At 36.7% G+C, this 24460-nt stretch overlaps 1 protein-coding gene across 2 annotated transcripts; it reads right to left on the reverse strand.

Annotated features, from left to right (window-relative positions):
* Positions 1-6168: 6168 nt before the first annotated feature.
* ARL6 (ADP-ribosylation factor-like 6) lies at positions 6169-22134 on the reverse strand. Of its 2 annotated transcripts, XM_009577205.1 has the most exons (8): positions 21982-22104; positions 19397-19458; positions 17570-17638; positions 15094-15188; positions 11130-11259; positions 9570-9625; positions 9444-9456; positions 6895-6931 (listed from the first exon to the last, which is right to left on the reverse strand). In XM_009577205.1, exons 1-8 carry the CDS (start codon positions 22102-22104, stop codon positions 6895-6897), a joined length of 585 nt encoding a protein of 194 aa, XP_009575500.1. The 2 variants fall into 2 exon arrangements, with proteins under 2 accessions (XP_009575501.1, XP_009575500.1); XM_009577206.1 differs by lacking the exon at positions 9444-9456 and having other exon boundaries at positions 6169-6931; positions 21982-22134.
* Between the last annotated feature and the right edge of the window lie 2326 nt (positions 22135-24460).

Raw genomic sequence — 24460 nt, forward strand, 5'->3', positions numbered from 1 at the left:
ATGCACTTACTGTAGCTCATAAATATTAGATGTACAGCAGTTTTTCCAAATTTTTTTCAGGGTGTGCTGAACTGCTGCTGAAAAGAAAGGTTCACATTATCTCTTCATTAAATCAAGTCCCTGAATAAAGTTGTAAACTTTTCTTTATATTAGGAACTGATTGAAGTGCTCCTATTTAGTATGATGCCAACATCAGATAAACTGTCATTCACTTAACAACTTGGGCATTGCTAAAGCCTTGAAGAAAGCACGTAGATATTTTGTATCCTGCATAAATCAAGGACTTATTTATTAAAATGCATTACCTGACATGATGACAGAACAGGCACCAAGGAAAACATGGCACTTACTACCCACAAAAGGTTTTTTTTTATCCTTTTTTGAACAATTGCATGACATATCAGAGTAAACAGAGAATTAAGTAGTACTTTAACAGTTATGAAATGGGTGAAAAGGAAATTTGGTACTCAAAAATATTCCTACAACCTAAACTAGTTGATTTTGGATATGCGTCTTTTAGTTTCCAGAAACTGTAATGCTACAACATGAAAGTTCTGTTCATATGCTAATATTGATAAGTCAGCACTGAAGTGGCTATTCTGCAATTGTTTTCTAAGATAAAATTTATTGTTCCTATTTTTATAATGGTACCAATTAAAGAAATACTAGGGCTCAAACCTTAATTGCAATACAGAGCAATACTTTCTAACCACTAGATTGGATTAGTTTATAGATCAATACAGCCTGCTTTGAAACTGCTGCCAAAAATTTTTTAAGGCATTAACTTGCTCTTAATTTAAACCTCAGCAGAGGACTTAAAAACCAGACAGTTATCCATGGGTTCTAGGCACCTCAAAACAGAGTAACACTTTCCCTTTGAAAACTACCTTAAGAATGTAAAAGATCCCCTAACAAAAGGGTGTGTGTGTGTGTGTGTGTGAGAGAGAGCGGGGAAAGTATTACAATAGAAAGGCATCACCTTTCCCAGCAGAAACATTCTACCCTTGAGAAGAAACCCTTCATCCATCCTTACTCCTCTAAAGCAAGAATGTAACTGCTGGCCAACAAAATCACTTGTCACAGACAAAGATGTTAAATTGGGACCAAGTTGCTTCCACGTAATCCATTGATATTATAATAAATGATGAAAAAATTCTTGGAATATTGTTATCATTGAAAACAACATACACTTTCTCGTTCATTGAATCCATTTGTTACTTGTTACATCAATTTTTAGGCACTTTCCTTCCTGTTCAGTTTATGCCAATAAGTGTTGGTGGCTAAGATTAAAACATCCAGAGGTTTACTTGCCTGAGTGAGATTTTAAGTAAAAAAAAAAAAAAAAGCATTGCAAAGTTGTTCTCTAGTAACACCTTTAAACCTGTGTGATCATAAATACAGATGATGCCAGGAACAGCAATGATGCCTGACAGCCGATAACAACTCTTTTTACTCATGACTGCCTATTTTTCACAACCCACTTTATGCCATTTCCTCTAAATTGGAAGTGTTACCACTTAATCCCTGTCTAATGGTTATATCCTTTATTAGTGGAATAAACTTTCCCAGTTCTGACTGGACCATGCTACAAACTTGTACTTTTACTAGATATTTCACTGGAATTATTCCTGGGCAACCTTGGCGTCTGGAGACCTCTTGCCAAGTTCTGCTATTCTTTTACATGGTTTCAACTCCATGGTTTTAAAACTTTGGGATTGTTTCCCTCTTAAGTTTGTATAGGCGTACCTACACTAGCGCATTAGTTCAGGTCACGAGGGTACTTTAAAGATCATCCTCACTAACAGTGCTTTTGTTTACATCGCAAAGTAGGCTGGGAGTACACAAACTGAATTCTTTTTGGATGAAACTACACTGGAAAGCTCAGAGTGCACTCAACATGCTCCAACAACTAAGAGGCACTCAGTCTGGAGGGCCGGAAAGGAGCCAGGCTGAAGGAAACTGAGAAACACACAGGCTGGGGACATCAGGTCCTCAGCACCAACTATCTTGCTCTACAAAAGCCGTTTCATGGGGCTACTCTCCTTACTAGGGAGCCTGTATTGCCAAGCATCCACTTCAATCATTTATCGTGGTTACTTCATTGAGCCTAAAGAGGCTTGCGTTTCTTTAATATTCATTAGCATTAGCATGATTCTTACTTCATCCCAAACAAACTTCTTCCACACATCCCAATTCCCTTGATTTCTTACATCCTTTCCTTACTGCCTTTTCTTCCCTTTACTGAGAACTGTTAGGCAACTCTTCAGCAAACTAAATTTGGTCCAATAACTATCTTCCTAGGCCTACAATCTACTTACTGATCTCCAAAGACAAAATTGTTTTTAAAAAGACTGCTTAACATGAAGTTTCTAAATTTATACTTCTTTTACTAAACAAGTTAACCTGATCTTCAAAGGTGCCCTCTGAATCACAGAGAAATTACACTCCCTTGTGAGTTGGTGCCTAAGTAATACGATTGTAATACAATTAAGTTCATCTTCTGATAAACAATTTGTAAAACATAAGATCATTTAATGGTAGACAAGAGACATTAACAGCCTCGCTTTCATTTTAAGGATTGATTTTGAAAAAGGGTAGTGGAAGTGAGTTTCATGCTATCGTTAGAAAAGTGGAAAAAGTAAACATGGCTGATTCCGCATGGTGAGATCCTGACATCCACTGGAAGAGAACAGTACGTTATCACATATGCACGGTACTTCTGAGAACACAAACGTCATATGGCTAGAAATATTCAGCCAATTAAGTAGCAATCCAACTGACCGAACACTGGTAATTAATTATAAAGTGCTGCTTCACACCAACAAAGATGCTTTCATGATGTAACTTACTGTGATAGGAACTACAGAGCCTCAGAACTAAAGTATGGTTACAGAATATTACTAAAAACAGTTGGCATTTATTGTAAGACAGCATTGTAAGTCCTGAATTCTGATTAGCTAGTACACATAATATTACTTTTGCATAATAACAGTTCATTTTACAATTTAAGTGGTCAAGTATGGGCTGTGCAATAATAATAATAAAAAAATCAGGGCATATCAAGCTAACCTTTCACAGCAAACTTTCCTGACCTTTCTGAAAGAGGAGAATTGAAGCCTTTTCTCAGTAGTCCCCTTTTTTATCCCAGTCTTCTGTGACCTTCTCTAATTATCTATTTTGTTTCTCAAAAAAAACCAACAGGGAAGTGAGCTGCAAAGTTTCACTAGCAGAGTACTCAGCAAAAGTTAAAAGGAGCAGACCAGAAAGTTTAGGAGCAAGATTTGTAAGGATTTCTGTGAAACAGAAATAAGGCAGGCCAGAAAGAAATGGATAACAGAAATTAATCATAAGGAGAGTGATTTCCCAAACAAGTAAAACTTAACCCCTCACCCCCCCCCCCCAAAAAAAAAAAAAGAAACACACAACAAAACTTTTAAGATTAAACTGTATTTCTTGGCATAAGAAATGTTTGCTTTTAAGGACAAGTATTTCAAATCAATGTTAATTTTATTTCTTATTACTAACAACATGTTATTCCCTAATTAGAGCTTCTAAGAGATGAGCTGCTTTCTGAGAGAGAGTTGCACAGCTATTTTAAGGAAGCACTGAAATGCAACATTACCATTCCACATATTACCACATCAGAATACCTTCCTGTAGACAACTAAGCAGTGCAGCTGAGCTGTTACATCTAGCCTTTCACAGCAGCTTATCTTTCTTATTAGTAAATAAAAAACCCCAAGTATATTATAGTTAGAGGGCTGAGATTAAAAGAAGGATCCATTACATTTACATCCTAACACTTCAAACTGCACTTGCTTAACAGAAAATTGCCCAGGAATCTTCAGGCCTGCAGACTCTCAGCATACCTGCAAGTAGCTACAGGTTAAACACAAAGTTCCCATGGACTCATGTCCTAAGTACCAGAGAGACAAGGCTAGAAAGAATTAGGATTCACACATTTACCTGATAGCCCCCACTTGGTAAAGAAGAGATGTAGAAGGCAACACCTCGTATGTGAGAATGACTGTCTCACCTTTCAGCTGAAAATGCTATAGTCTTAAGCATTACCAGGCATATTTTAAGGAAATTCATAAATAAGTAGGGCAGTGTACTTAGTGCAGAGAAGCAACAGCACATAACATCGTGTGGGGTGTAAAGACCAAACTCTCTCAGAGTCTCTTTTAGTCACTGTATTGCCTTGCAAGTTCCCACTTAATGCATACACCTTTAGTAACATGGAGGAAAAAAAAAGGGAATGTTCTGCAAGTCTCATTTAAACCTCCAAAGGAATTTGTCTGCTTTGTCTTGGAGCATCCAGGTAGAACTCATTACTCTCATTACTTTAACATCCTAAATGTAATGGGAGAACAGCATTGAAGACTGACAGCCACTGAGCCCTCAGAGAACAACTCCAAAGAAGCCTTTTTGCACAGATGCATGAGGCTTTTGTGCAATGTATGATCCTTGTGCCCAAATTCAACGTTATTAGAGCAACTCAAGGTGTAGCAACTGTGTATGTTAGGGACCTATGCCTGTACACCATGGGGGAGAGGAGAAGTGAACATGCAAACATCCCTCAAGTAGTTTTATTTATGTTTACAGAACAATCACAAATGTTCTAAAAGTGAGAGACAAGTAATGGCTGAAGCAGTAATGGGGAAAAACAAAAAACAAACAACAACAACAAAAAAATCAAGCATTTCACTAATGGGACTGTCCCCATTCCCACTCGTTCCAACAGGTCTCCATCCAGCCCAGTGTCCTAAGGTAGGAAAGGAACAGAAAGAACTGAAGAAAAAAAACAAACCCAAAAAAACCCAAGAAGGGGAACAATAATCAACATAAATAACTAACTGCTGTTTTCAAAAAGGGCTTACTCACCACATCAGAACGCAAAAAGTAAGACAATAGGGTACTTTCCTCAGATTTGTGGGTGGGAGAACAATGCAGGAAGTCCAAACAGCTTCCCATGATAGTAAAGGCAATATATAAGATAAACATAGTGTAGTCCAACATAAACAAATAAAAATAATCAGACAGCCATCAAGGTCCAGATTATTCAAAAAAGTCAGAAATGCAGATAGATTTTATGTAAGAACTTAAATTTTCTTTGGTATAAAAAAAAATTAATGCCAACTTAAAATCAAATGTTTCATTTAAATAAGCCATATAAGTGAACCAAAATAATTACAAAATACTTATACTCAGCAAAGTACTTGTTTCCAGCAAGTATTATTTTTGTTACCGTATTATCCAATGCAAAGTAAACCAGAAAGTTATCTGCCCTGCAAGTCAGAGTTAGAAAAACATCTCAGAATTATATATGATTTTTCCTCCTTTGTATAGATATTTAGATTCAGAGTTGACAGAAGGCCAAAGGTGTCACAGAAAGAGACATGAAAGATAAATATTTTCAGAATTATCAGAATTACAGCATCCTGTAAGAAAGATTTTTTACAGTGAGACTTAGTTCCCTCTAGCAAAGCAGGGGAGTTAAAATTAACTGTTTAATAATAACTGAAAGTACATGAAACTGTTCTACCATTTCAGGCAGGTCTCTCTGCTCCAAATATTCCTGTATTAAGTGAGCCCTAGAAGGCATGCTTACAGAACATTTGTGTGTTTTATATGATAATGGGGGGGGGGGGGGGCATTTGCAAGACATACATATTACATCTCCCACAGGAATCAGCTAATCACTCAGTTAAATAGTCTTCAGCATTCCCAGTGCCAGTCTGCTTGTTTCTTGGACAAGGGAAGAGGGATTAAAGGGGAAGAGGTGGCATGACAAAAATAGAGTTCCTAGCATTGGCTTAATTTGTTATCTATGGTACATCTTCGAAGTCAGAAAGTTGATTAAAAATTATTCTTGAAAGTAAAACAGTCTTTATACACAACAGAAGTATAAGACACATTTCATATTAATGATCTAGTAAATTAGCGAACTGTCCCTTAACTGTGTTTCCAAAATATAACTTTCAACCATATGCTCCTTAAATACCTGGAAAAGCAGTCTAGTTTATTAGAAAGTGTAACAAATATATGCAATTAAAAAAAAAAGCTTGGCAAAGAGATACCATTTTATTACAGTATACAGTGCTATTTCCATTGGAAAATGGACAAACAAATTCCAAATGAAACTAACAGAAAAACAAAAATCTCCAAGATGTAAAGACCACCAACGAACATATTTAAGTTAAAAAACCAAACCATGACATGTTGTATAGTTGAAGTTTTATTGATGGAAATGCAAATATAACCATGGCATATCACAAAAACAATTTATAACATTTCATTAAAAGCAGTTCCTTGAAAACATCTGCAATCATTTGTAACAAATACACTGAATATTTGAATCCTTGTATCTTAAATCAAAATATTCCTCTAGAAGCCTGTTGTAGATGGTTACTGAAAACCCAACATCAAACTTTACAATTAAAAAAAATTGCAGTAATCCCTAAAAATGGGCACCTAAAATCAGTAGGTATCTCATGCAGCTGTATTTCAGGAAGTGCTGATTATTCTTTCTCAGGAAAATAAATATTCCCACTTGGTCAAAAGGTGTCCCCCCAAAAAACAGAGGGGCACTTCCCAATGGCTAATTATCACTTAAAACTCAGATGAATGCAGATGTTTATTGTTAAACACAAATCTTTTTTTAAAATACGCTCTCCAGCATATCTTGTGACTACAAGATTCAATTTAATTCATCAACGTGCATACCTGAGGTGCTATGTTGTCTACATTCAGTTTTCCTGGAAGAGCTACTAAATGGAAACAAATCAACACAGTATATTTTAGCTGAACTGTTCATTTTCTTTAAATCATTCTTCCTTTCCAAGGAATTTGTAGACCTACTGACAAAGATTGTAAAAGAACGCCATATATCTTTTATTTATCTCTCATGTCTTCGTTGCTTGGATCTGATCTGTTAATAAAAAGAAACAGCTAGTCTTAGCACAAGATGAATTCTTGCTGTATTTTGCTTTTTGAAAACATAACTCAGTATTGTCCAGATTACAGAACTACACCAAGAGATATTCTGGTGTAGTTACAAGAATGGGGGACAATGCAGTTACAGTTGTTTTCAACTTGCTCTCTCATCCACTTCTGAAATTCCTCCGCAGCCAAGTTGTTTTCCCCAAATGTTGCTAATTAAACAGGAAGACTCTTCTACATAATTCAATTTTTATCTTTTTCAGGCTTATAAGGTAACTTTCATGAGAATAAGGCCTGGAAGTTTACTTTATGAAGTACGCATTTCAATTCCTTGTACACATTTCAGCTTCCACATAACTGAACATGAACTAACTCCCCAAAGCAAAGGATATAAAGTTTGTTTTGAATAACTCATATGAAAACTTCTTTGTTCACAGTAGCCACACTTCTCCATACAGCTGCCTCATTGCCACTTCTCAGTTCACTTCAAACATTTCCTTAGCTGGCATAAATGTACCGCATCCCCATTACAAAATGGGGAAATCAGCACAATTTCCCCCACTAATAGGAAACATGAGCTGGGCTTAGGCTCTTGTGAGACAGGTTAGGTTTACCCTACTGATGATGTGTTATTGCAATAGTAACCCCAATACAAAATAGGGAAATATGTAAACTCAGCCTTCGCTAGGGAAAAAAAGGCAAAACTTTCTTTCCCTGATGCCCCAAATCTGTGAACTACCTGTAATGGGCCTGCAAAAGGTAACTAAGGAAAGTATGGCTGTTGACAAGAAGAACAGTGCATTCATTAACCATGTGTCGCTTCCTCCATTGAATTTTATGGCAGCCACAGGCTGTGATTTAGGGACCATTATAACTTAAGAGTTGTTCCAAATATTTCCATCTAGTGCTCTAGGAATGAGGAGGAGAATCGTAGTAAAAATTTGTTCTTGAAATATCAAAGTCTTCATCCATTAAAAGTATAACTGCCAAACTGCATGTGCTTAGGCAACAGTAGAGTTTAAACCCAACCCCTCTTAAGCTTTTGGGGACACTGAGCCAGGGAATTAAAGGAAATTTTTAGATAAAGCCCATCCATGAAGAATTTCAGCTCAGAGAATTAAGAGGTTTAACAATCCATGAGAAGTGAATAGCTATAAAGAGCTATGTAAGTAAGTGACAGCAGAAGCACCTGCTTACTGTGCTTAAGAATCTACATATACAACTTAAATATTTTGTCAGAAATTTGAGATCCTTTTAAGTAGCTTGAAGCTATGTACAAAACCATCAACTGAAAACTTGGATTGAAACTTAGAAGATTCCTCAAAGATAAGCAGAGACCCTGAAAATCACAGGAAAACTTTACAAAACATTACAAAACCTGAACTATGCCTAAAATTAGGAGAAAGTATGTGATTTGGAATCTGCCTCTATGATAATAAGATGCAGCAGTGAAGGAAACTCAGTAGTAAGATGCTGTTTCCCCACCACAGAACTCTTGCAGATGGTGGAGGATGTATCACTTCTTCTGTAGGGCAGTAAATCTCTTTGTAAAGACTATTTTTGGCTAATATCCCTTCCTCTGAAAACATGACCAAATGTTTTTGTGTTCTGTAATGGCACAGTAAAATAAACCATCTCTTTCTAATTAGGAGTAAGGATTCTAAGTAGAAAGGATGGTCTGGTATCCATAGATAAATGGAGATATGTTAAATCGGGGACAATGTTAGATATTATTTAGCTGCATTTTGAAGAAAATGAGTTTCGTGGCACTGAGTCTGGAGCATCGCTGACATCTAGCGGCTGCCAGAGCACGGAACACGCCAGCATCGAGAAACCGTCTTGCAGATTCAGATTATACCGTGCTACCTAATGCACTCACAATGTAAGCAACATAAATTAGGGAGCTAAAATTAGAACAAGTCTACCAAACCAATACCAGACTTCACTATTCTATACATTTAGCAGTACATGGGAGGACAAAAGAGACGATATCCTTACCAACACACAACAGAAGGATATACAGCATCCATACCAAGTTTGTAATTAAAAATGTGTATGTAATATATCATCTAATATGGATCTGATATTTTCTATGTAGTTACGAGTGTCTGCATATGCTATGATCATTATAATGTAAGCTCTTCTTATTTTGGCTCTAGATTAAAGAACTGAAGTTGAATAATCAAAACTAGTGTATTTGCCTGTGTACTTTGCTAATTTTTCTAGCCTTCTTATTCACCATTTCCTGACACATAACATTAAGTTATGTAAAACTGGGACAGGACAGTAAGAATAAATTAAAGAACAAACTGAACTACCAGAATAATAAATAGAAGTGCAGGAGCTAGTATTATTATTGTTTACAAGAAAGTGTTACACTGTTTGTAAGAGTATGCATTAATATTTCATAGTACACACTTTTGTCAGAGAAACTGACATGATCTTTTGTGTACATTAAGGAGGTAAATGAAAGGCAAATATGACAGAGCATCAGTACTCACTGTGTAATTTGATCTGACAGCAGAAGTGGACAGAAAGAAAACAAAGGAAATAATAAAGAAAAAACCTTATAAAATGAAAAAGTTTAACAGAATGAAAATAGAGCAAGAGAATTACATATAATATACCTTGAAGCCAATCCACACCTTCTTGTAATCCTTCTCCTTTAAGAGCATCACTGGCACTGAAAGAAACAAATCAAATTATGAAAGCATTGTAAAATACCAGTTTTAGTGGAGTCATCACTACACTTGTAATTACAGAATTGCAAAGTAGCATTAAGTACAGTTACTTAAGTTTTCTTCACATGGAGAAGGCTGCTTCTCAAATGATATATTCTAGAGTACCTTCCCAATATGGAAACACCATTTCAAGATGTGATCCATTTTAATTCCAGTTTCAAGGCAGAGGAATCATTCCTAGAACAAGAGGGGTTCTGGAAGAGCTCCCGCACAAGGCAGCCATGTTGTTCTGCAGCACCTCCACTTAAATAACTCCCCCCTCAGACTATGCTATAAAAGATGCTTACTACCTACAACAGCAGCGATGAATCATAGAATCATTTAGGTTGGAAAAGACCTTTAAGATCATTGAGTCCAACCGTCCTCCCATGCAGTTCCTATACACAGCGAGAATGTTGGAATACTGGAGGAAGAAAGTATAGTGTGTACACACTTCATTGTGACAGCAACCCTAGGAATGTCTGTTAATATATATTAATATTAAGCTACACTGAGAACAGTGTAAAGCTACCTTTTGAATCACAGTGGTGTAACTGTTTAAAGGCCCCTCATTCTTCAGCTTACGAAAACTAGTACAGCAGTGAATCTGGACTGTACTGTGGTTAGCTATAAAATTATCTTCCAAGGGGCTTGGGAATTCATCCGTGTAATTTCCGAGACAAAAAGCAGTGACCCCAAAACAACGCCCAGGTAATCAAGTTTAATATTAAAGGGCCTAAAATGAAAATTGTCGTTTTCAGCAGCATTTAGCTGCTGATTTAACGTTTATTTATAGTATCTGAGGACTTTAATAAGACAAAAATCTAACTTCTATAAAACACTTCTGATAAAAGGAGTTTTTTTCCTTGTGAACACTGGCACAAAATTCTTCTATTTATATGAAAGCTTACATCCTTCAGAAAGAAGAGACACTACCTCCTACAACTAAATATCCCCTCAAACATTACACAGTACAACGAGTACGGTGTCCCTCTGAATTCACATGAGAACAGTTTACTAAATGGCCTTTCAACAGTAGTTTACTAAAGCATCCACAGAGTGGAAAAAACCAGCTCTAAGGTTTTATTGTTGGTATTCTGAAGCCTGCAAGACAAACTAGCAGCAGCACTCTGATAACAATTCTACTCAATTTCCCAGCAAAAAATAATGGCAGCTATTTTTCTGATAAGAACACTGCTTTCTGATTTCACTAGAAGTCCTCCATTTCATTATCTGGGTAACAGTTCTATTGTGAAAATTTTCAAGACACAGTCTACATGAATGCATTGTGCATTTAAAACAAGTTTCATAGCAAGTATTGTAATATTACTACTGTTTCCACATGTGGCAGCACAGCATTTTATCTGGTTGATTTAATTTATGTTATATAATACTGAGTGGCATGATAGAGCTAAAATATGAATGTACAAAGTAACGCCAATAAAAGGTAGAAAAAGGGAAATTTACCAGATATGCCAGGGCTTGTCTTTGATGTTTTCTAGTGACAGTAACTGAGATACTTTCACAGATGATATTGCATCCCTGAGGTCCATCTTGTTAGCAAAGAAGAGAATAGGCAGTCGACGGTGCTTAATATCTAGGCATGAGCAGAAACAGAACTATCATGACATTATGCAACACTTATTAAGCTCTACATGTAATAAGCTACGAACCATACAGGAAGATATTTTGCTCACCTGTATCTGCAATTCTCTGAAGGTTGTATCCTACCAAGACGCACACTGTTGGGTCACATGGCCTCTGATGCATGCTTCAAGAATGTTCACAAACTTTCTGGCAGGCTTTGGGATCTTCCACCCCCTCTCCCCCTACCTCATACATATATTTAAAGCTGTAGGTATAAATTGCTGGTGAAGCTGAGGAACAGGAGATCAAACAACTGCCTACAAATACTACACATCTCTGCTTAGTGAGGACTGGGTGTGTAAAATGGAGAGAAAAATGATTTGTGTTCATTCATAACCTCACAACAATAGTTGCATAAGGGTAGTCTGAATTATCCTTTAGCATCCTGGAGAGCATCCATGACTTCATAAAATTCATAAAATAGGGAAAAAATGCACGTGTCTGGACATCCCTTATCCTTCACTTGAAGGAGGACTTCTTCTCCAGAAGCTTTTCTCAGCTAGAGTTCTCTCAGTGAGAACTACAGACCAAACCAAGTACACTGGCTGGCAATTTCTGGCATACTTACACATTCGAAAGCATAAGCCTCGCTGATTACCACAAAAGACTAGACTAGAGAGTCATTGGAAGGAAACAAAGTATACTCTCTTCAACCTGACAGATGTAAAACTGCCAAAAAATTACCAGCACCAAGACTAACTGTAAGAATTTTTCACATTATTTAAACAAAGAATGAATTACAGGATTAGACTCAAATATAGATTTTCTCTATCAAAGAAAAAGAACTTGAAACCGCCCCCTATGATGAAAATTGCTATACAGGCTCTTTTTAAAATAGTAAAAAGAAAAGGTTATTTCACACAGGAAACAAGCTAAGGATTTATTTAAAAACTTCAAACATAAGTGAGCTGCCCCTGCAGGGGGACGGGGACAAGGGACAAAAAAACCCCCAAAAAGCCATCAAACTGTGAATGCTGAAGTGGTTTGAACCTTCCTAATTACGTTCTTTTCAAACCTCCTACTGAACCTTTCCACAACATCAGTGGAGATAACACTATCTATCCATACTCAGAGATCATAAGTGCTGACCAAAACACTAACCATTTTCACAACTATTTACCCTATCTGGAGCTATTTTTTCCTCTGATATCTTCTAACACAAATCAAAGGCCTCAAAATACAAGCACAGAGGATCATTAAATCTCTGTTTTGATTCCATAGTTGAACAGCTTTTGTGTCTCCTTGTTGAAACTTCTTCATTAATCTATAGTATAATTAAATGAACCCTGGTACCCACAGGTTGCAGGGTATGGATAAATTAAAACAACAGAAAGTAGTTGACATCACATATGCAAATAGCCAAGTTAATCACGGAATTTTCAGTGTTTTTTAAAAGCAATTAAAAGGGGGCACAACCTACCCACATAGACTCATAAATGTAGATTTAAAGAGGTTTGCTAAATAAAGTGGTGGTCGCAGAAATTTACATTATTTCCTACCTTATGACATTGTTTCCTACTATTTCCCCCCACACTTTTTACAGTTATTAATGGAAAGCTAACATTTTCTAGTTGCAAGTAGTTACGAGTTAGCACATTAAAAAAAAAAATCCCAGACACTAGATAAGTGTGATGTGTAATTTTATACAGAGAATTTCAAATTTACAGGAATTTCAGTTTATTTTAGAAGCATGTGCTGGAGGTCAAGTGACCCAAGAGTCAATATCTAAAACAAGTAATCTACAGACTACCATCTTGCAAAATGCTGAAGAATGAAGTTTGATTAAAAAAAAAACCAACGGTAACAGTGATCATAAAACAAGCTGTTACTTGTGGAGTGCATTGTCCACTTATGTAAGTAAAAATAATTTATAGTTCTGATTCACAAAACAGTCCCAGCTAGTACAACTTCTAACCCTGTTAATGCTTCACAGTACACATTCCCTTTCACCTGACAACCTCAGGCAAAGTCTGGCAAAAAGAGGGGGAACTGTTTTACTGAAGGATTGATAAGATTTTCAGAGACAGGAATTGATTCAAGGTTTTTACCCTGCATCCACTTAAACCTTAAGTAAACATGTAAATTTAAACCACTCCAGAGGCAGAAGCATAGACGGGGAGAAAGTAGGGTATGCAGAAAGAAAAGCAGAACAGCAATACAAATAGAAATATTGATATAGTAAAACAATTATATATTGATTCAGTTAACAGCTACTTTTATCAAACATTACTACTAGAAGAACTTTTTATTCTCTTTGCTTCTCTTCGATGTGACCTATCAAAATCCGAAACGATAAAACAGGAACGCTGCTGCTGCATTTGAGCTGAGCTACTTCAAGGCAGAAATACAAAACTGCCCTTCCCTGGTTCTAGGGAATGTGCCTATAGCGCCCATAGCCATGGTCTTTCAGAACTAGAAGACACAAACACACCAACAACTGAACAGTGCTGACCTAGCATTAACAACCTATTCATGCCTAAGTGAAAAGCCCCACCTAAGCTTGCATCTCCTCAGTCTTAACATTTTCACTCTTTTGCCTTCTAATAAACTAGTAACTTATTACAGCAGTCTTTACCTCCCACCCTTGGTCCTATGTGGTTTTCATTTTACCAATGGAATAGCCTTGTACCACTGTGCTTAATACCTGCTTTGGTACAAAGTTCCCTGGCCTCTATGTAAATCCAACTGCAGCCTTTGGTTCACCTCATCCTCCCCTTTGACCTTTGCAAAACTGTCTTTTCAGTGTCTGCATTTGAAGTGGCCCATATCCTTGAACATGAAACTAAGGAGGCCCAGTCAGCTCACACACACTCAGCTACAGCATCTTTGTTCATTAACTAATGTACTATATGCAGTCTTCATGGCAAATAAAATCATAGTAACATAATTGCCGCTATCACATACTACTTTTCTTGGTTAGAAATGCAAGTCAGCTTTTTCTTTCTTACTTTCGGCATGGTAACCCCACAAGTTAAGGCTCTACCAAGCTTAATAAATAAATAAGAAATTACAGGATTATTTAACTTCTAAATTTCCTGCCTGTAGTTTTATGATCTGGTTAGTCAGGGCATCTACCTAAAGTGCTGAAAGTCAAAATTGCATATTGCTTACAAAAAACATTCCAGTAATGTGTATACGGAAGGGCGAAGAAGCGAAGAATTGACCGATCTCAGAAGTTAATTTAAAAAGTGTAGCCTCATGTATAAAAACAAAACAAACAAACAAACACCCTAAAACCAACCCCCCCAATCATGAGTCCTCTCATATCCTCTTCCATCCCATATGTCCTTTTATAGGCAATTGAAACTGACTAGTATAATTATCCCTCCTTATTTCTGGCTAAAGCATAATAATAATAATAATAATAATAAAAAAAATTATGAAGCTGAAAAAAATAAATTAAAAGTTACATCAAAGGAATTAGCTGTCTTCATGGAAAAATCCAGACAGGAAGATACTTTTTTGTATGCGTTCATCATCACATACATGCTCTCCAGCTTCCAAAGGATCAAAGTCTATGCTTCCTCAGAACAATGCAATTTCTGATCTACATTGATTAGTGACAGACCAATCCAACTCAGAATAGCCAACTGAAGTATGATCAGTTTGTAAATGTGAATAGGTATAAAAATACCCCAAACTTATTGAAGGCTATTATTGTTCTAGTATTCATGAATGGCTAAAATATTTGCAAAGTACTCAGAATGCAGAATGTGTCAGATAAGGGCTTTTCTTAAGACAACATAACAAATATGGAGACAGAAGGGGAAAAAAGCCTCCTCACCTGGATGATTCAGAAGGGTGTCAAGTTCTTCTTTGGCCACAACCATTCTTAATTTGTCACTGCTATCAATGACAAAAATAATGGCTTGGCCTTCTCTGCATAACATAAAAAGAGCAAAGAGGCAAATTATAGGTTCTCTTAAACTGTGATTAAGAAAAGGCTTCAGAAGAAACACCAAAAAAAAGCAAACAAACCTGATTTTTTTTTCCTCTAATTTTTGTTGTTATGTACCATTAACATTTGAATCCAGCCTTATTTCTGAAATTCAATCTTTTGGTAACCTGCATAATTTTTTGAGACATGAGGTTGTTAACTGCGTGACTCATACGAGGTTCAGTCTACACAGACCCTTCAGAAAAGCTTGATTTCACTACTGAGGCTGAAAAATGAACTCTGAAAATGTAATCAACTGCTATTCTGACAGTGTGGTCATACAAACAAAGAAAATCTCAAGACAGGTTTTTGTAGAAATTCTTTATTTCCTACACTGAAACAAATTTATTTAGAGAAAGGTCAATTACCTGTTTAGAAAAAACAGTGTGTCCACAGCTGTTTAACAACTAGGCATATGCAGATTAATTTACTTTTACAAAAGTCTGCATAAACAGGATCTTTCTTTTGTTTTGAGTAACAGGTAAAAACTTTCAACTATTTCACGTCATTAAGACATTTTGGTGGCAATACGACCACAGTCACAACATATATACAACTATTCAACTCATTACTTCAGGATTTTACGGATATTTTATGACTTGATGTTCCATTTATTGAAACTTATTTGAAAGCAAAATAAAGTCTGACCAATTCAGATAAACACCCACAAAAAGTATTTTTAATTTACATTTTAATGTAATATTCACTCCTCCTTTGTTTTACATTTCTCTGAGAGACGGATACATTCTTCACCCCCCAGCACCATCTACCTTCATATTTTGATAAGAAACAGTCCTAGACCTACTGAAAACCAGAAATAACTTTACAAGCCTAAGATCGTATGAGAAGGTCCATTCTTTTCTGGAGTACAGGACTTTAACAGCAAATAAAGCTGTTGTCTATTAGCTGAAAATGCCTAAGTAATTTTTATGAGCATACAGTATTTTTGTAGAGCAATCAGAGTCCTAGCATGAATTTACTATAAAAAAATAACTTCACAAACAAGGAACAGTAATAGGGACACATCATGAGTTTACATATATTTAAGACAAGTGTACTTTGAGGACATCCTAGAAGATAGTTTCAAGCCAAATAGAAGAAAAGGGCAAGCTTCAAATACTCTGAAGCAACTACTTAGACACTTGATCAGATTTGATTGCCATTTTGCAATTCTTGCAAAATTAGATCTTGCTTAACTTTATAAACTGAATAGCACATTATTATTTTTATATTATCCTTACAAGTTAATCTTAAATATGTGACTACTGCACTGGATCAGGAACAGATACAAATGCACATTTCATTGTCAGCATTACCTAAGAAACTCCCTTACTGCTATGATGAAAAAAGCCATTTATGCCACACAAGGGATAAGTTACTGCATTAAATACGGCAGTCAGAAAAATTATTTGCTTATGAAGCACTCAGCTAGCATTTTGAGAGCAGCCTAAAGGCATCAGTTACTGAAATCCAAAAGATTTGGGAGATATAGATCTAACACTCTTCAACAGTGAAGATCTTCTACCCACACAGCAAGTTTTCAAATTGCTAACGCGAATTTTGCACAGAAAGGAGATGAAGTGTCAATCTTCAATTAAAGAATACTTCAAGCTCTATCACATGAAATATTAATATTTAATCAATATTATAATATTCAGGATTTCTCCATTCTACTTCTCCAAGCTACTTCTGTGTGGTTTACTACTGTTCACCTTATTTAGATCAGCATCAGGTATTACAGAATAACAATGAGACAACATAAATGAAGATTCAAGTTTCATTAGAAGCTAGAAAAACAGAAAATGGTATCTATTACTAATAAGGCAATACCATAGTGTTATAACGTACAGTGAATATCCTGCTTAATAAGTAACATCTAAGAATACTTGGTCAAGTTTTTAGTTACATGTGCCTCATTCTCTGAGGTTAATTTCCCTCACCTCTAAAAATCTCAGCCATCAGACAATATCTTTCGGGTCTTAAGTCACTTACCTACAGAAGAACAGAAAAATAGGAAACCTAACTCATCTTGGTGCTTTCTTACAGGATTGGTTTACAAGTTTCAACATTTAAATCCCATCTCTAGTATGCTCATCCAATCTTTGAGTCAACAAGATGTCCCCTGATCAATAGCATATAAAAATTTTCATTTTTTAGAACAGAAAGATAAGTTGTATTTATCCAGAATGACCTTCTGTGAAACACCAGGTCTAAGTCTTCTCTCAATCATTTCTAACCACTAGATATTATCATACTTGTGTTTAAATAATGTACACGACAGCTAATATGAACAGCAATGCTTAAAAATAAATGATAGGCTTACTTGTAGTAATGTTCCCAGAGGTTTCTGTATCTCCCTTGACCTGACATATCAAACACTGTGAAAGACAAACTGCAAAGAAAAGAAGTGTATGAGGCACAGAAACAAGTAACAAAACCCCAACCCAAACTCTTTTCTTTGCTGCCCTGACAGAAAAAAGCCAGATCAACTTGAATCATGATCAACTGAAAAAGATTCCCAAAGGAACTCCAGTTACTCTATCTGCCTTCAAACTATCCTACCCAGTTTTGCAGTCTTATTATAGAAATATTTCACATGGAAAACGTGTGTTTATTCTCTGAATAAAAGAACTAAACCAATTATAAAAAGTTACATCAAATACAAAATAAGGTCCCATTCAGCCTCTCTTTTTATCACATTAGTATTGAATAATGTTTATAATGTTGAGTAAATGAAATTCAGATGAGCCATGACTTAAAATCCACAGCCTGTCTTAAATTCTATCCCGAGACAGGCACCAATAACATCCAAAGGCTTCTGTATGCAAAATAGAAGGCTTTAAAAAAAAAAATTCCACCTTCAGAAAAAAAATCACATTGTGTTAATAACAGGTTACCAAGCTACAAAGGGTAGTTTTCACAACTTTGAGATTTCATCCAAACGCTAAATACAGCAAGTCAACTTAAAGAACATTACAAAAAATTCTGATCCACTCCTGAAATGTCTACAGAGGCAACATCAACTTCCATATTAGGCTTTCCTGTTTTGGGTAGTCCCAAATAGCTCCCCAAGTGGAAGCCACACCAAAATGAGGAGGTTTAGAAAAGGAAGCTCTCCAAACATCCTTCTCACTCTGAATCCAGACATCATCTGATTCTAGACTAGCTGCTCTGCCATGTATAAAGTTCTTAGCAACCCCTAAACAATGTTTTGATTGTAATATTAGATTAAGGAGGTTTTGGGGTGGAGGTGGGCTGTGGGTTTTTTTGGTTTTTTTTTTTTTTGGTTTTGGTGTATTTGCAGGTTGTGTCTCCTACTACAGGATCATAATAAAGGAAAGCAATATAAATCCATTTACGTTCTCACACAGCCAAACCCCAAACCTGTCTTATGGGCTTTACTTAGAATACAGTTATTGAGCCTCCTATAAAAATATGAAACCTATCAGTCCCACACATCAGCTCAAGGAATAAATAATTTTCTTGCAGATCTCTCATCCAGTGGGGCATGCTACTTGATTTGAAGACTAACTGCACCCATTAAAAATACACTGTGAAGGCTACAGAATAATAAAATAATATCTAATGAGGTTATCTCCTTGAAGTATCTTTGTCTCACGACATTCCCTTTCTAAATCTTAGCCTTCATTCAACTGATTTCTTCCTCCTTTTCTTGACCTTTGCCCCACCATCTTTACACTGCTAACGCTGTAGCCACCATTTTTCATTTAATGAGATTAAACTGCAATCTCTTCCGAGTCCGTCCAGTGAGAGTGCTTAATGGAATACAGGTTACCATCTAAGCAACTGTCTCTCCTCAAGTCTGTAACAGTGCCCTGTTCTGAAATTCTTAACAGACAGAAATCAGATGCTTATACACCGCATTGCAAAAAACTACCCCCCCCGCCCCTTTTTTTCTTTTGAACACATACATAGTTTTATAGCAGCACAGAACATACAATATATTCTAACACTGTCAGTCCTGCATCATGATTAGGACCCCTGGGTACTACAACACTTCAGCAAAACTGCATGTCATATCATTGTATCACCACACATTATACTCAGTTACATCCCACTGAAAGAGGTAATTTAGTGCAACTATTGGATATTACTACCGCTAAATGGAGAAAATGAAAGAAACTACTACCTCGATGTCTTGAATTTCTCTATACTGAATCCTATTGTTGGAACGATGTCCTGAGTTTGAGCCTTTAAAAGAAAGAAAGTGCAAATTTTAGTGCAAGTTAGAAAATGTAAATATTGAAATATATTTGAAACATGAATACGCTACAGATTTATTTTTCCCCAAACTGTGCAATACAAAAACTTTCTACAAATCCAGATACTTTATATTTTAAAAGTTCCCAGAAAAATACAGTAATTCAAAATCAAGGTTTTGTATTTTCTAGGAAATACAGTGAACGCTACTGGACAAGAGCATTGAAGAAATTTTAGCCTTAAGAGTGAGATTCCACCCTTTACATTAGTCTGCATGTACACATATGTGTGGATATTACCTACGAAATAAATAGGAGATAGGTTAACATGGAAGATAACAGGTTGAAGATTATGACTGAGGTCAAAGTTCACAATATTTGTGCACTTTGGAGATCACAATGTCAACCCAAACAAGTCTGCACAATATCCCAAGCCTCTTAGATAAAAGAGGGTTTAGTTCTATCAAGATATTAGACTGGCCATACTCCCAGCTTCTATCCACAGGCTGGAGGAGTCCATTTGACATTGGGAATTATACAGCAGACATTACACAATGGCCTAACCATAGTTCTATCCAAACTGCTAGACCGCTGGAAGAAATCACCATTTACCACAGAGGAATGGCCAAAACAAAGTATTATTAATAGATCCGTCTGATAACCAGCCATAACCTTGGCTGCTGAGCTAGCCAAGGAACCTATCAGCTAAGTTGGTACAACAGAATAGCTCCTTTAAGAAGCATCAATACCGAGCAGGGAGAAAGGTCACATTCCTTGGATTACAGAGCTGTCTGAGAAAGTGACATGCAATCCTTTTACAGACTTTCTAGAGCCCCTTACTAAAAACACTGTCTATAAGCAGTTGACTCCTCGCATACAACTGAAGCAAGCTTAGCTTGTTCACCTGCAGCTTCATTATGAAAATGGCATTCCGCCATCGTAAACAGTTTAGTCAGCAGTTCCTGTCACCAAGGAAAAATTTGTGCAGAGTAGAAGAGGTGTTATTTCTTTAACATTTATTTCAAATGTATTTATCAGGCCCAGAAGAAACCACTGCAAACAGATGGAGAAACACTTGTATTTGCCAGATACCTAATATATTGCTCCTAGGGCAAAGCAGCAGTTGTTCTTAAGAAGACTGGGTTGATCCAGAGCTCAAAATCATCTATCCATTGAACTTACTAAAAATAAACGATTTCATCAAGTCTGATCTAATGACTTTTGTTACACCTTAGAGCATTTGTCATGTCTTGCAAGGATAGGACTCAACACAAGTTGTATGCAAAGCTACCCTCCTAAAGCATCACATTAAATGAAGACATTTAGAAGCAAATTCTCATTACACGATTTACAGTAAAGCAAACAAATTCTATTTATTTTACTTGTGTCGTTCCCTTGGGACCTTCTCTAATACTTATTATTGTGATAAATCTTGAAGTCTGCGTTCAACTCTAGTTAGGAATCCTTTACTGCTTAAGGCATGACATAAAAACCCTGCTACAATAAAGGTCTCAAAAATTATATAAATATAAAATTTGCCTGGTACAAATTGTAGCATTTCCCCCAAACAACTGGCAGCAGATAGTAAGGAGTTTATAGTCTTTGTTTATAAATATTATTTAATTTTCAGTGGAACAATAATTGCCAGGAATGGAAGAGTAGCAGACTCTTTACCATGTTACTTTTTTGTAAACGATGTCCAGTGGTATTCTTCAGGAAAAGTTCAATGGAACTTAAAACACAAAAGCTGTGTCCCAACATAAACAGCAGAAATCACAGTTTCCCAGATGCATATAACCAAGATGCACAAGCCTCTGGCTTTGAACATACCTACCAAAATTCATCTATTTCTATTCCATAAACATACCTAGAAACAAGGTAATCCTACTTTAAATTTTGCTCAGAATACTATGCACTCTTAGCGGCCCTCTTAGTGGCCTGAAACACTTTTCACTGGATGAATGAACTGCAAGTATAAATGCCACTTATTTTGAAAGCTATTCTGCTTTAAAAATGCTGAAGTCACCACTGAGTGTGCATCTTCACATTATTTCCTATTTTATTATTTATTATACACTTATTATTTCTTAGGAAGCGATTAAAATAAACATGATAAATGTAGACAAGCACAAGTTGTTATACAACTGTATTAATCCCAAATGTTCAACACATCACTCTTAACTGGAATCCTGTAGCAATTATTTAAGTGACTTAAGAAAACTGTTTCAGATTCTGATTTCAGCCATCATATGCCCTTTCTTATTGGGTGATCTTGGAAAAAACGTGCCACATTAACTATGTTTTGGGAAATGTTTTCATAATATGCACGTGGATGCTTACATTTAGTTTTAGTTAGTTGGAAACTCTTAAAATGTATTTGTTCCACCGTACTAAATCAAAAAGCTCTTCACATCTTTTCCATGGTCACATTTAGTACAACAACATGCAAAAACAGTTTAAACAAACATCAACTCTGCAGTAAAAATATCAGCAGTGAACTAAGTAGGCTACTTACATTTGAAGGTTTAAGTTTATTTATGATCGTTGTTTTGCCGCTGTTGTCCAAGCCAAGGCACAAAACATGAACCTCCTTTTTCTTCAGCCCAAGCCATCCCGCTAGCTTGTCAAACAATCCCATAATTCTGGCTCAAATACACAGGGATCACCTGTTGTTCAGAAAATCAGAGAAGGAAATAGCTGTTGGAAAACCGCTGCATGCACAGCAGTGCTAGCACAGTAGGTGGGCATGTGGCTAAGCAGTCCTTAAACTTTTAAAAGGACAGTGTGAATAAGACACTATACAAACACTGTCACAGCAGGTTTGCTTGGTATACTAAGCAAATGGAGTGTAAGCTGATTATAGCGAAGAAGCCTTGCTACTAAAGTAGACTGGCCGTTTATAGCCCTGTCTATATAACGCAATGTCCTTGATTCACTGGGTAGCAATTTTGCCATCATTCTGAGCAGTCCAAATAGGAGCACAACTGCAACACCTCCTTACCTTCCACCAAATTGAAAAAAAAGGAAGACCATTACATTTTTCTTCAAATTGTCAGCAGTCCAGTCAGTCGTCGTAATTTAGACGACAGAGCAAAACAATACTTCCCTTCTTCAGCACCTGCTACGTAATTTTCTGAACCCTGAAGTAAATAAAGTACCCTCTGTCAATTCAATTCAAACTCTAATTGTAACAGGCTTTGCCAATATTAACATGTATAAATTAGAAACTCATTCACTACAAATAGAAACTGATTATAATAGAGCCAACAGACATGAAGCCAGACACCGTAACATTCACCCACACACCCGGTAGATGCCAAACTCCTACTCCTGCTCGGACACTGATTGAAGTTACCTGGCAGTAGCATATTCGAAGGAGCTCAAATCACACGTTCCCTTGCAGTACCGGGATGAACATACTTTGCAAAGAGGATAACCCCTGTCTACCCTGAATGAATTCCACTAAGAATAATTTCAGCAATCAAACAGCTGAAATATTTGTGATGCACTCAATAATAAAGCATTTAATTAATGCCAGAGGAATTCTGTGGAGTGGTGAAGGCTGGCTTTTCTCTCAATAAAGAAAAAACACAGCACTGAACAACTCCGATTGTGATCTTAATTACCCCAGAAAATCGTGGCAGGAGGAGGAAGAGGAAAAAACATCAATGACAAGTATTTGGTCTCCCTTCTTCACTAACTGATTACAAAGCGATAACTGCATTTTAGTAGAAATAATTTTAAAATCTTTTAATTTAATAATGTCACATAAGCCATCACCTTTGTTTACAATATGATTTTTTTTTTTTAAGTACAGCTCCTTTTTAAAGCTTTATCTAGTGCATTTTGATTCAAGACTTAGTAGTAATCTACAGAGTGGCTATGTGTGTAACTGCTATACACAGTTGTCACCAGGTTAAACAAGCCCAACGTTAGTTATAGCAATTCCCTCAAAGAAAAAAACATCATGATTTTTCTTCTAACTCCCTTTATTTTATGCCCCACTCCTTTTTTTGATATACATACAACTCTGAAAGCAGATTAAGGCTTACTGTTTATTACCGAATTAACCTAACAAAAGCCTCCTCCAAAACACATTAGTTTCTAGTCAATCAAGAGCCTTATCTATATATTCCAGACAACAATGTCCAAAAAAATACCCTGCAGGTTCTCTTAAAATGGAAAAGGAGAAGATGCAAACACTTAAAGGACACTTTTAGGGCTTCACTTTTAAACCCAAAAGCCTAAATACACATTCTTCGACAACAGTTCCTTGCAACATTTTAATTATAGCCATTTTTTCTAGCAGTTTTTCAAACAGCTGGCAAAGTCATTATTTAAGAATACAACGGGAAAAAATGTACCCTTGACTTCTTGCCCTGCCCCTTTTCTCCCATTCTTTTCCTCAGCTGTGAAGAGTTAGAGCAGTTACAGCTGGCACAGGTTCCTTTTTTTGACTGCTGACATTGAGCCCACAATGCTATACAGCATATGTTAGACACGTCCTAAAATTAGTTGAGTTCGGTCCAGGAACTTGTTATCAAACTCCATAAACCTTTATGAAGAACTGTAAGCGTGTCTGAGGCACCAGTGATTAACATCCGTTGTAACCGGCCACGTAAAGCCTTCAGAGAAGCAGTGCCTCGCTGCTAGGACGCAGGGCCCGGTGAGCCGCACAGCTCCGCAGGCGCTCCCCTGAGAGACGCCCGGGCAGGCACAGCCACCTCGCTCCGGCGGCTGCCGAGCAAGAAGGCATCGCAACCCGCTACTCCCATTACCAGCACGCGAAGCTGAAAGCCACAACCCGCAGAGTGCTATACGCACCGCGTCCCTGAGGGGATCGGAGCAGGCGGCCTGCGCAGCAGGTCCCTTCCAAACTGAACGACGCTAGAAGTCATTTAATTCACTGGGTTACTCAAACGTAACCGCTGAGATACCAAGGCCGCCCAGGCCGCCCACAGGAGGCCCTTGCAGATTAGTATCATTTAAAACTC

Source organism: Fulmarus glacialis, unplaced genomic scaffold (assembly GCF_000690835.1).
Source record: "Fulmarus glacialis isolate BGI_N327 unplaced genomic scaffold, ASM69083v1 scaffold38084, whole genome shotgun sequence".
Classification (NCBI taxonomy): domain Eukaryota; kingdom Metazoa; phylum Chordata; class Aves; order Procellariiformes; family Procellariidae; genus Fulmarus; species Fulmarus glacialis.

What these genes read in the sequence shown, in the direction of transcription:
- ARL6 (XM_009577205.1), bottom strand. Translation starts at nt 22,104, where the DNA reads ATGGGATTGTTTGACAAGCTAGCGGGATGGCTTGGGCTGAAGAAAAAG. An exon ending in GAGAAATTCAAGACATCGAG is followed by an intron (nt 17,639 to 19,396) that starts GTAGTAGTTTCT and finishes TTTTCTTTGCAG; the next exon opens with TTTGTCTTTCACAGTGTTTG. An exon ending in CACCCTTCTGAATCATCCAG is followed by an intron (nt 11,260 to 15,093) that starts GTGAGGAGGCTT and finishes GCTCATGCCTAG; the next exon opens with ATATTAAGCACCGTCGACTG.